The sequence below is a fragment of the Zootermopsis nevadensis genome, unplaced genomic scaffold (genome assembly GCF_977971745.1).
Source record: "Zootermopsis nevadensis isolate Lab colony 2312 unplaced genomic scaffold, Znev_1.0 Znev_ptg000008l, whole genome shotgun sequence".
Lineage (NCBI taxonomy): Eukaryota > Metazoa > Arthropoda > Insecta > Blattodea > Termopsidae > Zootermopsis > Zootermopsis nevadensis.
This window is the reverse complement of record NW_028259140.1, coordinates 5,106,592-5,120,758: the sequence shown is the minus strand read 5'-3', so window position 1 is coordinate 5,120,758 and position 14,167 is coordinate 5,106,592. Positions and strand designations below refer to the sequence as shown.

General features: G+C 34.7%; 2 protein-coding genes across 9 annotated transcripts in view; one reads left to right on the top strand and one right to left on the bottom strand.

Moving 5' to 3' along the window:
- The window catches only part of LOC110840845 (uncharacterized), a 15,921-nt gene extending 11,581 nt beyond the window's left edge, over window positions 1-4,340 (top strand). For 3 of the 8 annotated variants that reach the window (XM_087344912.1, XM_022086122.2, XM_022086121.2), the window contains exon 3: window positions 322-2,162. In XM_087344912.1, the coding sequence (XP_087201038.1) occupies window positions 322-507 (186 nt within the window). In that variant the 3' untranslated portion in view covers window positions 508-2,162. Of the gene's footprint in view, window positions 1-321; window positions 2,163-2,305; window positions 3,914-4,264 lie in introns of those variants that run through there. The other 5 variants (XR_002547020.2, XR_002547018.2, XR_002547019.2 and 2 more) reach the window with 5 other exon arrangements.
- On the bottom strand, window positions 2,930-14,167 carry LOC110840844 (myotubularin-related protein 10-B). Its single transcript, XM_022086119.2, has 12 exons — window positions 13,921-14,167; window positions 13,002-13,059; window positions 12,752-12,888; window positions 12,185-12,337; window positions 11,535-11,659; window positions 10,197-10,331; window positions 9,075-9,236; window positions 8,718-8,863; window positions 8,122-8,268; window positions 7,749-7,921; window positions 6,942-7,112; window positions 2,930-6,055 (listed from the first exon to the last, which is right to left on the bottom strand). The coding sequence occupies exons 1-12, from the start codon at window positions 13,984-13,986 to the stop codon at window positions 5,612-5,614; spliced, it is 1,917 nt and encodes a 638-aa protein (XP_021941811.1). The 5' UTR covers window positions 13,987-14,167; the 3' UTR covers window positions 2,930-5,611.

Sequence of the window (14,167 nt, the reverse complement as noted above, 5' to 3'; positions counted from 1 at the left end):
TGAAACAAAGTTAAGCATATTTCATTATTCTGTTAGCATTCTTTAGGATTCCTGTTTAAGTAATTTATGTTTTACTCTCAAAGCCTGATTGATAACCCTCCAAAAGCCACTATCATATCCTTCTCCCTGTTATGAAAATGTTTTTATGAAGCTGTAAGAACAAAACTGTACAAATCATCATAACAAATATAAAAGCAATGTATTATTTTTTATGAAGGTTCATTTCTGTAACTTTTTCATTAGATAGTTTCTTAATGGAACTTGTTTATAAATATTCATGTTCCCAGTTTCTGCAGCTGCTTAGTGGGTGCTTTGTTTCAGGCAATTTCTGCTGGAATGCTTCTTTATATAACAACGTGTGAAGTATTGCCTCGAGAACGTGCAAAATGGTACCACCAGTTTGAACACACAGCTGCAGGAATCTTACAGCTCACATCAGTTACAGCTGGTTTCTGCATTATATATGCCCTTAATACTTTCAGAAGTAAGTTATTTATGGAAGACTGAGTGCTTCTTCATCTGATAGGTTTGTAAGGAAAGTTTCTATAGTAATATTACTGAACTACTAACATATCAATAAATTATTATAGTGATATATGCTTGGACTGGATGTGCTCTAGCAAATTTAATGATCATTCTTATTATGTTGGTGTTATTTATAGAATTTGTTTGTTGTCTGTATTGTTATCATTCAATTTTATTTATTAAATTGCAACCAGTCTTTGACACACAACTAAACATTTAAGACATGAAAAATTCCCAGAAACATATAAATGTTGCATCATTACATATTGTTGTGATTCACTGCCAGAGTCATAGGTTATTTGATGACCCTAGGATTATGTATTAATCAATGATGTCTACTGGAATGGTAGGCCGGGAGAGATGGAGATATATTTTTATAATTGTTATAAACTATGGGAGCTGATTAGAAGTATGAAGACTGAATTCATATCTAAGATAAATATCACTGTACATTATCATAAGCATCATCTGTGCTAAGTAAAGTTTACCGCAGTGGCATAAAACTGTTAATTATTCAAAACCACCCAAACAATGCAGATATGAAATAAGTATGGAAATGCTTTGTGCCTTTCATATATCGGCCACCCATAAAAGACTGTGTAAAAAATTAAATGAGTATATTTATAACATTCCAAAACTTTCCGGTATGCATAATTCTGGCAGAGTTTTTATCTCACATGTTAACTGTTGCAGTAATGGATTCCCTAACAGGACTTATGTTAATGTTTATGTTGTATGAGAACCAACAGAATGTTACTCCATGGTAAATAGGTGATAATCAAGGATTTATCATCTTGTAATTCAATGATATACAGAGAATCCCAAAAGCACATATATGCAACCATTACATGCATCAGCATTGTGTATGCATATTTTTTGAACAGCCTGTATACGATACATTCCACTGCATGGAGCTCATCTCATCATTAACATGATATTTTTGGAATCCATACATGGCCTAAATCAGGGTTGTCCAACATTTTTCTTCCCTCATGCCAAACAGTAGTATTCTGCTTAGATCCCAGGGCCAGGAAACCACTCCTGGTACAATTTTTCAGAACTATTTGTCAGTTTTAATCGAAATTACTAATTACCACAGTTTATGCTTGAATATACATTTTATTGAAATGTGCCAAATGTGTTACGTTTAGTTGGAATATGTGCATGCATTGATGTTCATGGGTCATGACATCATATTTGCCTGACTTTATGACTTTGTGCATCCGTGACGTTGGTATTAGCCATTTCATGAAAATAGAGGGTACTGCTTCTGTGCCATAATCTTCATGTTGATTATCATAAAAATCCATTTATATTGTCCCCAATTATTTTGCCCAAGTCGTGGTTTGTAAGGTCACCGATTTATGTCCAGCATACCTTCTTCGAATGAAAATCATTACTACGGTAACCAGTTGATGGGACTGATTTTATTGAAAATCATGATTGTGTCCGATGCGTGCTGAAATGTAAGGTGCTCCAGACCCTACTTTTTCATTCTTTATAATAATGTTATGCCAAATAGGAAAGAATAGATTTTTGAAATATATATTAAATAATTGGTTAACTGTGTATAAAATATTTTTTTATGTATCTTATTCAAAACTGAGTTACTGAAATAAACTAATTGTATACCAGGAGTTGATACATTCATGTTTAAACCATTAACTTTTTGTGTAGAAGGGATTTGCTTTTGTATAAGTTGCCTGTATTGGTGTTGACGTATCTCTTTGTTGATACAGACGTCATGGATGTGAATTTAAACATGTGTTGTTTGTCGTAGTGTTTTAAGCCGATGATGCATTTGTTTTATGCAATGTATTTGTTCCGCCTGAAACGATCTCTTGAAGTATGGTGCGTCAGTGCAACAAAGTAAGTAGTCTCTTCACGCATCCTGTTCTAATATTATTTTGTGTAAATGTCTCAAATGTACCATCAACGTTAGTCGATGGTTGAGGATGTCTTTAACCAGGCATATGCCAAACAGATTTTTCATTTGAATTTATAATCGCAGAACTGTAACCATTATCTCTAAAATAGTATGTATATTTGGGAACAAAAGTAATACAATTATATCCATGGTCCTGAGAGTAGTTTAAATTCAGTTAGTGTTTCCTACCACTGAATTTAGGATCTTATGAGATTTGAGGCTCTCCAAGTGGTGAAGATGTTGGCTTGATTTTCTGGTTTATGACAGTCTGGAGTCTTGTATGTGGTTAACATTGTAAAATGTATTGTCTTCATCTTCAGGGTTTAAGATGTGTTGGTAACCACCCAAGACATGGCATCAAACCCCAGAAGACCACAATCAGTTCCATGGCATCTGATTACCATTTCATATCTTGCATTCTGCCTCACATTCAGGAGTCCATAGAAGTAAATAATGCTATAAATGAAAAGGACCATGGAACAGCTAAAGAGGAATATATTTAAAAATTAGTTTCTAACATCACAAAATATTCTATAAAAATCTGCCATTTACCTTCGATGTTTGTTTTTACCTGAAATTTATATTTCTGTTTCAACTGATCATATTCTGAAATGTACATATACACAGTGACAAAATTTCTTAAAAGTATCTTATGCATAATAAAAATAAATGTATTGCCTTCTATAAACATTCCAACATCTGATTTCAACACTTAATTAAAATATTATATTGATTCTTTGTAACATCACAATAGTCTTTGAAAATGAAAGAATGGACAGATAAGTCATTTATGTAATAAAATAAAAAGACTTTCATTCTTCAGAACAGTTGTCTGTGACAAATATTGAGAAAATATGCCAACATAGGCTTTCTACTATAAATATTCAGAATGACCAAATTTTCAACCCAAGTTGATTTGATTGGAGGTCATCATGAGTCCATTCATGATGTGGCCATGAATATTGAATTTGTGTACTATACTATAATTATCGTAACTGGCCTCATAATTTCTTCAGTAAAATACAAAGTGTAAAGCAGATTACAGCATGGAGACATCCTGTTATATCACTGAACTATGTTGTCTGTGGCTGCTGGTGACAGTTTTATATAACTTTATTTAATGCAGTAAACAAAATCAAGACTTGCATGATGGTGTCAAACTTAGTCATTGGATTGTGACACTGTGTGGATGTGTTGGTATGTGTCTAAAAGTTTACTGGTGTTGCAATGCAGATGACAGAATGACATTTTCACCATTATAAAAACCTCAAATCTCATAAGGCAGTGTTTCATGGAAATCAGTATTGTAATATCTTTCTCTGGAGACAGACAGATACTAAAATATGGCATATGAATTTATCTTTTAGAAAATTATATTTTAAAGGGAACATTATTATAGCCTGTTCCAATAACAACTTCATAATTATGACAAAAATAAATTTTGTCTTTGAAAAAGAGAAATATGTTTCATTGAATTGAAAATTTTGTACTTATCAAATACACCCAGAACTTAAAATGTTTCACAGCTAAATCTAGCATTACAACAAATTTTTAAGTAATTTTAATTTTTCTGAAAAATGTAAAACACTTGAAGTGAGAGACCACCTCAAAAACTCAGTATGCTAACAGAGATATTTCATATAGATTTATTTTCCAAAAATAGGCATAAAATAATAAATTTAAGAAAATACTGTCCATAAAATTTCCTTTAGTCTAAAATGACAGAATCAAAGTATTATAGGTTATGAAATCAGAAACTAAGGAATTAGAAACTTAGAAAATGTTACAGCGAAGGCATTATTTTTCCTTCAGGGAACTGAATACAGTGAGTGGCACCACATTTGTAGACAAGACAACAACCAATATAATCTTTAAATAACATACCGAATTATGGCATACAAATGAATAAGTCCTTCTTCTTCCCTATCACTAATACATTCCTTTGGTTCATGGAACTGTGATGTGGTGCCTGATATACTGCATACTGTATTCATACCAGGTTATCACACAATACAGAATAAAACACCTCACTGGCAACAACATAGTACCTTTCTTCATGTTTTTTAGATATTGTGAAATTATAGGGTACTAGCCAAAGAAGCAATACAAAATTAATTAGCAGTACTAGAAAGTTTTCCCAGAATAAGAAAGATGAACTAGTGTATGTTAATGTCACCTCCAAAGAATTACTGCTGAAATATTTTGAAAATACTAAAATAATGTACTTTTTATTTTGTGTAGCTTTTTAAACTCTAATTTATTTTGGTCAAGGACTGCTAATTAAAAAGTGCAAAGCTTTGAGATGCTATACAGAGCACAGTGTTTCATTCGAGTCTCAGCCGTACTTAAACATTTTTGTATTCCTGAGAACTTTTTCTTTCTTTCTTTTTTCCTCACCTGGGTTGAAGAAAACTCACTCACACAAGTCAGGGACCACTAAAACTGAAACTGGAACTGTTCTGTATCATCACACACAAATTTCAACCTCTGGCCTAAAAGAGGATGCAATGCAAGTAACAACAGAACACAACTTTAGACCCTCAGACCTGAAACACGACATACTTATTCCATTTCAAACATCATGTGACATGCATAAGTTCGAAGTCTAGCCACATGATAAAGGTTGGTAACAGAAGTTTGCAACTTAAATAAGGGATGTCTTCACTGTCATGCAGTTTATAAAATATCACTGTAGTTTTACACAAATTATTTATGTCTCTCATTCCAAACATAATGATAGTGCTTTAAGGAGAATGAACTTCATATACACACATTCACTGAGTTGCTGAGAGTACAAATGTACTAGAAACAACTACTTTTAGGAATCAGTACTTTTTGGTGCAAGAAAAATAACCCATATTCTGACAACAACAGCTCCATGACCTCTACTGCGACTGCAACTGTTTTTTAACTGATGGCAAATTATGTATGAATTTAATTTTAATGCGCTGAAGCTGGTAGGCTAATCACGTCTTCATAACTCATCCCACAAAGCACTGCACAACCAGTCTGATCCCTGATTTGGGTGACAGTTTTTTCATGAACCTAAGGTAACTCCTTAAGAGGATATTTTAAATGACTGGTCTTGACTGTATTTTTGTGCACTGATACTACATCTATGTATCCAGATCTGTCTGGCTACATCGGAAATCTAACATCTCAGTCGGGAGCATTCAGTAATGACTGAGAGTCGAGAAAGGCCTCTCCTGGCAGGAAACTTGTGTTCAGTGTTAAAGAACTAGCAAGGAGAGCACCAGGTCGAGTGATACCATGGCTGAATGGGAAGAAAGAGCCAACTTGGGTAAGAGTCTGTTCAGGTGCAGATTCACCCCGCTGCAAGGCGGCCACTTCTGCAGACAGCTGACGGTGGTGCAGGTCTATCTGTGCCAGGCCACCCCCAGGGATCTCCAACAGCGGTAGCCATCGGAAGTAACACTGTCTCCAGAGGCTCAATGATGACAGCCCACCGTGCGGTAGCAATTCCTTTGGTTGTGAGTGACTACAGGCCTCATAAAGTGGGTTAGTGAACAGTGCAATGTCCTGTTCTGGGAACTGCTCCCCCCAATCCCAAATACTTCTTAACACAAGCCGGTTATTTGGATCCTGTAAAACAGATAAGGTAACTAATGGCACTTGATTTGTGAAAGAATAATCTGTTATACAGTTAAGGTAAACTGGAAAAGAATAAGAATTTGCCAAATTGTATAAGTATCTGATATTAGAACCCAGAAGTTAACATTAATATCCAGAAGAACATCAACTACAATTTGTATATACACACTTGTATATATTTGCATACATGTGCACTTTATAATATAGCAAAGATTATACAAATAACTTAGTATTCAGAGGTAAGTTAACATTCGTGTCTGACTTCAAAACACTGTTTGTTTGTTTGTTTGTTACTAAACCTGAGATTACCATATTTACCTATTTACCAACATTTTGAGAATAAAACTGCATGACAGACATGGTCGTCAGTCTAGACCTACAAATGTAAATTTAACTGTTGTCCTTAGATTTTTGTGGCTGGAGTTCAATGTACAATTTTGGTTTTCAGGGCTGAGCTGCATCAAACACAGAAAACTGTTCCTTGGATATATGGGAGGTATGCTCTGTGGCTTGTTTAAGAGATCCACAGGTATGGAAACATGAACTAAAATTAATTTTCCTGCATGCATTTCATTAAAGCAAATGATCATGATCATCTAGATTCTTGCAGTATCAATATTATGAAGCATCCATGTTTTATTTTTGGTGATGGTATACTTTCTTAGGAATGGTAATAAGTGTAAAGTTTGAGTTCTGTTTGAACACATATCGAAGACAAATTTTGGGTTTTTCCAGACTAAATTTGGGTGTCTGCATATTGCAGTTCTGTAACTTACCAATAAACTGATAATCAGAAAGAACAAGGAAACCAGGACAAAATCTCAATGAGTATGTGCACACCAAGCCAGCGACTGCATATGTATTATTAAATACTTACAGCAGTGGCAAGGGTGCGATCACGTTCACAATCAAACAGAAAAGTCTCAAACACAGAAACATGTGCCGAGTCCCAAAGGGTAGTGAGATATGTTTCTGTAAACTCAAATGCAGCTGGAAACTGTTGGAGAAGCTGCCACATGCAGTCCAAGAACACTAGAAATTCTGGTGACTGAAACAGTTTACAAGCAAGAAAATATAGCTATAAACATAGAGTATGCATCAAATTATCTATATTAGAACATGGCATGGGAATATAGTTTTATATTAGAAAAGTTTATGACTACTGACACTCACACAGCGTATCCGTGATTTCGCTCAATATGTCCATGTGAATGCTGATACAGAGCCTGAAATTAGCTTCAACTGTTTCCTACCACATTGTTTTGGTCATCCTCCAGTTCACTTCTGTACTGGGTGTTACTTAAAGATCTGGCACATATGTAAGGGTGAGTTGTACATGCCAAAATAATGATAACATTTCACACAATCATAAGACTCCTTTCCAAGTTGACGTTCAACTTTTTTTCCTCTGTTCCAAAATATTCTAAATGGTGTACTTTCATTGCTTCCAGTCTGTACTTAGAGCAGCATGAAACTGAAGATAAGGATATCCTGATTAAATTACCACATTATCAAAATAACTTAAAACTAGCAATAAAATATATAATAATTATCTTCACACAGATCTTGAACTGCATACTGCAACAGGTAAAAAGACTCAGCAATTTTCAGTTTTTAGATTCTACCTGGTAACACACAAAACCTTAACGTGATTTATAAATACAAAACAAGTTCTGTAATTTACCTGTTCAGACTCAGTACTGAACACATGGGCCAAGCGAGTACAAAAGGGATGACCAAGAACTACCCATTCTTTCTGAATGAGTGTTTGGAAGCCACGTAATGAACGCCAATATGGATCCAATAAAACTTGCACTAGGCTTGCCACAATACAGCACATGTCCCGTCCATCACCCTCTGCAAGTGGAGAAACTGGTGATAGTAATTTCATGTTTACATGATATTTTATAAAACAGACTTATTTTAAAAACAATTTTTATTATAGCTTACAAACTAAAAATATAATTACAGCATTAATCTTACCTACTAATACGTGTGTATAAACATGTACTGAAAAATTAAATTTGTTTGGTAAATTTAGACTGTTATCAGCTTACCTTGTAGAACCACTGTTTCATCTCTCTGAATAGCTTCTGCAGCCTCAATGGATTTACGCAAACACACTGATACAATTTGAAGCCATCGACTACCCTCAAGTAGAGAGAAGAAATTATTATCTTGTATCCAAAACAGACGAAGACTTTCTGTAACAGCACACGCATCTTGTTTGTATAGTAAAATTACAATTATTACATCACATAGGATATGTGTATGTGAGAGACAAACTTGCTGTTGCTCACCATTACTCTTAAACCAACTCTAGTAGAATGTGAAGATTTAACACCACTAATACCAAAACCCACACTGGACATGATCCTGAGGCAGTTCTATCCACCACCTCCATCTTAATAAATCCCTAAGATCAATCTTAATATTACTTTCCAATTCCAAGAGTTTTGCTATCAAAATTCTGTAGGCATTTCTTGTTTCATTCAATCTATTATTGCCATCTAACTTCATTTTTATTGGGTGCACTGTTGCAAAATTATCTAACTTGTGTGTCAACCAGTAGACCACTAGGGCAGTAAATTAATTTGCTACATTAATTGTTAACTCTTTCAACTCTAGATAGAGATCTGATTGAAGTTCTCACCTGGTGCACACAGTTCCCTGAATTTGGTGTAGCTGATCTGAACATCTCTAGGACTAGGGAAGTCTTTGCTTAAGTCAAGCAACACTGGCTGTCTTCGCTGAGGATGAGACTTTCTTACATTCTCCAACATCACATTTTCTTTTACTCTGTAATGTTAAAGCACAGAATAATCACATATGAATGAAATCTTTCGCCGTGATTTAGTGCTAATCAGAATCCTGTTTCTGGGTTTTGGCTGTGTTACTGAAATCTAAGAGTTTCTTACTGCCTCCATCTTCCAAGACCCTTGCTGATACATAAAAGACAGGTTCACGGGTTTTCTGATCACATGTATATTAACGAGTTCTCAGTACCTACCTGTCTGTGATAGTCGGATGGATATCTGCCATGCGCACAAGAGCTGCTCCATGTGATGAACCCCAACACCAAATAGGGGGCCTACTTCCTCGAAAATGCCTCGCTGCGTCTCCTAGCTGCCAGTCCAATACTTCTTGTGGCACAATCAACCACTGAGGTAAACTGGAAACATAAAGACTGTTTTAAAGTGTGTCTAAACATAAAAGTTGTGACAATGTGGCTTTTAACTTTGCCATGTGTACTGGTGTTTTTGTCTACATGTACCTCCTAATGGTATGTTCTTAAGCAAAGATGAAAAGCAGTGGAAATAAGGCACCTCTTCTTTTGGACCATCAAAGAAATGTCATATGTAAGCACTTTACTGTATATTACATTTAAGCATATTTTGATTTGCCAAAGTATCTTCATGTGTATACTAAGAAATTTAATTTCAAACCATTTGTTTGAAAATCAACTTTTGTAAATTATTCCAAACAGAACAGTGTTGTATCTTATACATATCTTGCAGACTTCTGTGAGTTAGATTTTCACGGCTTAAGTGCTGTACACATATTCATTCTATTTATTCACATTTTCTCAATGCATAACACATGGAAACCACTATGTTCAGCCACTTAATGAATAATTTTCATCTCATTCAAATATTAACATGCTTCAGGTACAGACAACATCTCTTATGGCTCAGAACACTTCTTCAAAATTCTTCCCATCCCAAATATTAATAATTTCACTATTAATGTCCATGCATTGTGATTTTTTGTCTTTTCAGATTTATTAATGCAACTGACATGCATCGTGATGCAGTAACATAACAGTGACAGATGAGTATGGAGCAATGGTGGATTGATGATTAGCAGGGGCCAACCAAAGACGGACTCTAAGAAATCCTGCTCCAGTACCATTTCATTCGTTATGATCCTTACTTGATGTCACATGGGACTGAACCCAGGTCTTCATAGTGAGAAAATGGTGTCTAGCCACCTCAGCTGTGGCAAAGCCTCATCTTTCAACAATTTAAGATACATAAGAAGAAAATAAGGAAGGAAAAAAGAGAAACAGCCAACGTCAAGCATAAAGAAGGTACTTGTTAGTGATTTCCAAGTAGCTGTACACTTGTTTCACCTAGTGGAAAGCTGAAAACTTTGATTTACAGCCGACAACCTCCAACCCTGGCAACCAGTCCTCAAAAGCTCTCGTTCCCAATCAGCCAGACCCCGGAAGGAACACACTTCTCGCTGACAATTATAGTATGGTTCTCTAAAATAAAAGTGATAAAATGATTATACATACTGTACAGTCTGGCTGTATGCTACAACCACAAATCCCAGTAGTTGTTTCACTTCACTGAAAAAATTAAATTAAACAAAATATGGGAAAACTCATTAATCTGAAAATCATACACAAACTACTGTTGCCAAAATAAAGGAGCCACTTCAACTACCACTTCTGTCTGCTATATTATATTTTAAATGTTTCATCTCTTCAGAACTCTCTCCACTGTCAAAAATAAAGCTTTACTATACAGTTAAAATTTTTAAAACAAATTTGTGTACAATAAAAATAAATTTGGGTCTTGGTGATAAAAAATAGGTTTTTTTCTTTCATTTTTATGTTTGGTTTAAATGACATCCTACCATACAATGAAGTCCATAATTTTGTTCTGACTGCGAGGTCTTGTTTTAATACATATTCATCTATTTCTCAGATACCCAAATTTCAGTTTAAATTAATTTGCTCTATAAAATATTCTGATAGTTAGTATACATTCTGGATATAATTAACATGAATCACAAGTTGTTCTTGATAATGAATGTTTGCTAGATGTCACATAGATCACACGGTGAAGAAAGTCTGGCTGTACTCCAGCCACCAGATTCTGCCTTATAGCTGGAAAGAATGCCAGTATTTTGGACCCCAGAAGGCTGTCATCTTCATGTATAATCTTGTTACAAAATTTAATATTCCCAGCTCCAATGGTCTATTAAGCTGAGAGCTAAATGAAAATTTTCCATGCTTGCCATGTTGTCTAGTACTATTCTAATTGACAGGGTAGACTCTAATGGTATAATGTTCATTACTGAATTTGTGAAACTCAATCGGTGCAAAAATTTAAAAAGAGAAAGTAGGTTAAAAGTATCTTGTATATGTATATGAAACAATGTTCATACAGATTTCTGTCTTCTGGGTTGTTGTGCTGTGTAGTATGGTAGATGTTTACCAACGTTTCAGAGGTCATACTGCCTCCTTCATCAGGGACGGCAGTATGACCTCTGAAACATTAGTTAGCATCGACCAGACTACACAGCACAACAACCCAGAAGACAGAAATCTTCATACTCACCGCTGTGAAAACCTCAAATCTTACTGTTCATACACTTTACTGATTCCTGATATGGCAAAGCATATCCAATTAAAACCAAGTCCAGAACTTTATTTATATTACTGAGAATTAAGTCATACCTGTAATCATATGCAAAAAGTAGCTGGTGTCTCCTTGGAAAAGCATGGTGTAAGAGTGCATTGGTTAGGTTTTTGCCATGTCCTACAGGTGAAAACTTAAAGCTGAATGACAGCACCTTCATGTTCTGAAATGGGAACATTTTAAAAATATATTAATAAAAAATGGATAACGGATTCTGAAACATGATATGAATAGTCAGTAATATTTCATTGTATTTATATACATCCGTTATGTTTAAAGTGCCCTTGATGAAGCTGAGAAATTAATTGCATATATTAAAAGAACTTGTTAACTTTTTGACTGTTTGTTCATATAATGTATACTGGTTGCTATATTCTCTGGATCTTGTGATTAAAAACAAAATGTTACTAATGAGGCTCTACAAAGAAAGGGGAATTTCTCAGGTTAAGACCTTAGTAAATGTTAAAACCTGTGTTTAAAAATCCATTTAATACTCTACACATTTACAGCAGTTGCATTACACATTCAATGATATGAAGGAGAAAGAAAGGAACATCAGACTTTAGTACAACTTCCCACTCTTGTTTTCTGATTGGGATTACATAAATCAAACACTGATAAGTATAAATTGTCTCTTGCTGTCTCTGTATAAACATCATCTTTAATGCTGGTAGGTGAAAATAATTACTTTGCATAAAATATGGAGGCCTCTAACTTTCCCAGTTACGTTATTGCCTGGCGTAAGTCGACGTTTCTTGTCCCCTACTAGCTGGTAAACCACATCCACATTTGACAGGCACACTTCATATTCTCCCAACAGTAAATTTTGCTGCCCACTTTCCTGAAAATATAATAAATTTATTATTACAGGTTTTACTTTAAAAAATGGCAAAACTAACATGGTCACACAATATATTTCAGAAACAGTGCTAATATGAACATGACAATTTATCAATAAATTGCTGAAACTAGTTTGAGAAGCATCTTGCTAATTAGCATCTGAATTCAGTGATGCTTGAATAATAGTGTCAGGGATGCAGTCTGTAATTATATAATATTATTTCAATCATCATTTATTTCACTTCCATATCTTCCACAATTTACTACAAGTGTACTGTAAGTGCTCATGAAAGAAGTGATGACTTAGGGATTTTATTCCATAAAATGTGGGTGATTTTATGATTAGCTGAGTGACAGTCAGCTTCTCAAAGACTGCTCCATGGAGTTAGTAAGTCAGTACAATAAATTGACTTACCTCTTTTGGCCTTTCTTCTGTGGTAACAAAAGCAAGCTTGAAGTTTGTAACACTCAAACTTCCTGATTTACCCTGCTTTTGCTCACTAACAGGAGCAAACAACAATACATTCTGGGCTTCAGCAATCACAACCTCACCTGCACATAATACATACTATCAATATTATCAGTATGTGCCATGGCAATTTGAATGAAACTTCTAGCTAATACTTCTGGACTGATGTTGGTCCACAGTTTGGAACAATACATACCAGGCAACAGTCTTGGGTTTAGTTCTGTGAAAGAGTCATCACCACTTGTGTTCAGTGACTGAAATAAATGACAGATATATAATGCACAAACACATGTATTGGCTTCGATATCACACGAGTCCTTCAGAAGCTAAAAGTCACTCAACTAGTCAAGAAATTCCCCAGCTTTTATGTAACCAAGAAGTTTATTACCATATTCACTAGTCCCTATCCTGAGCTACATGAATCAAGTCCACATCATTGTATCCTACTTTCTAAAAATCCATTTTAATATCCTCCCATCTAAATCCTGATCTTCCAAATGGTTTCTTCCCTTAAAGTTGTTTGACCAAAATTTTATATGCATTTCTCACCTACCTCAGCCCCTTGTTCTCAAACATCCTCCACCTGTGTATATGTACAAAGTTAGAGGTTGGATTACAAAGTGCCTTGCTTTATGAATTTCTCAGCTTGAACCAGATAATAAGTTTACTGTGTGTTTACAAAGGCATGTTTTATCTACAATAGTCAGTCTATTATAAAAGTAGCAACATGGATGACTCTTACTTCATCTGTGAAGTGCTGACTTCTGTCATTCTGAAGTAAGAAAGAAATTAACAATAAAGGTCTAAGACATAAACCTTTTCCACCCATCTTGAAAGACAAGGGCTTAGATTGTGTGGAACTATCATTCACTACAAAGTATACTGGGCCTTCAATCATAATCTGTTAAGTTATAGAAGTGACAGTGTACCATCTACTACAAAAGTGGTACGAACCTTCAACCATAACCTATTAAATTACAAAAGAGATCATCTCCACATATGATATTAACAGCTTTAAACAACTCTTTCATATCCTTCTTTAAAGGAGAAAACGCCGGTTCTTATATTATTTATTATATAAAACATCAGACCAAATCCTATATTTACTGCCTTACTTGTGAATCATGATCTTCAAAGCCTACGTAACTTTTAAAACTATTTGACATTTTTCTCTCATTCATTCTTATATTTTCACATTAAATATACTGTTTAAAATACTTCTTTCGCTTCTACACGTTAATAAATGACTTCTAATATCCATATCACGATTTTGTGCAAATCCGAATGAAATATATTAACTTCCCACAACTTCAACATCTCACAGCCTTCTTCTACAAATGCCAGCTCAATAAGAAACTGAAT

Coding starts and splice junctions, on each gene's coding strand:
- LOC110840844 (XM_022086119.2), bottom strand. CDS start 13,986: ATGAATGAGAGAAAAATGTCAAATAGTTTTAAAAGTTACGTAGGCTTT. Junction 12,889..13,001: donor AAACCCAAGACTGTTGCCTG/GTATGTATTGTT, acceptor TATTATGTGCAG/GTGAGGTTGTGATTGCTGAA. Junction 7,922..8,121: donor TGAAACAGTGGTTCTACAAG/GTAAGCTGATAA, acceptor CTCCACTTGCAG/AGGGTGATGGACGGGACATG.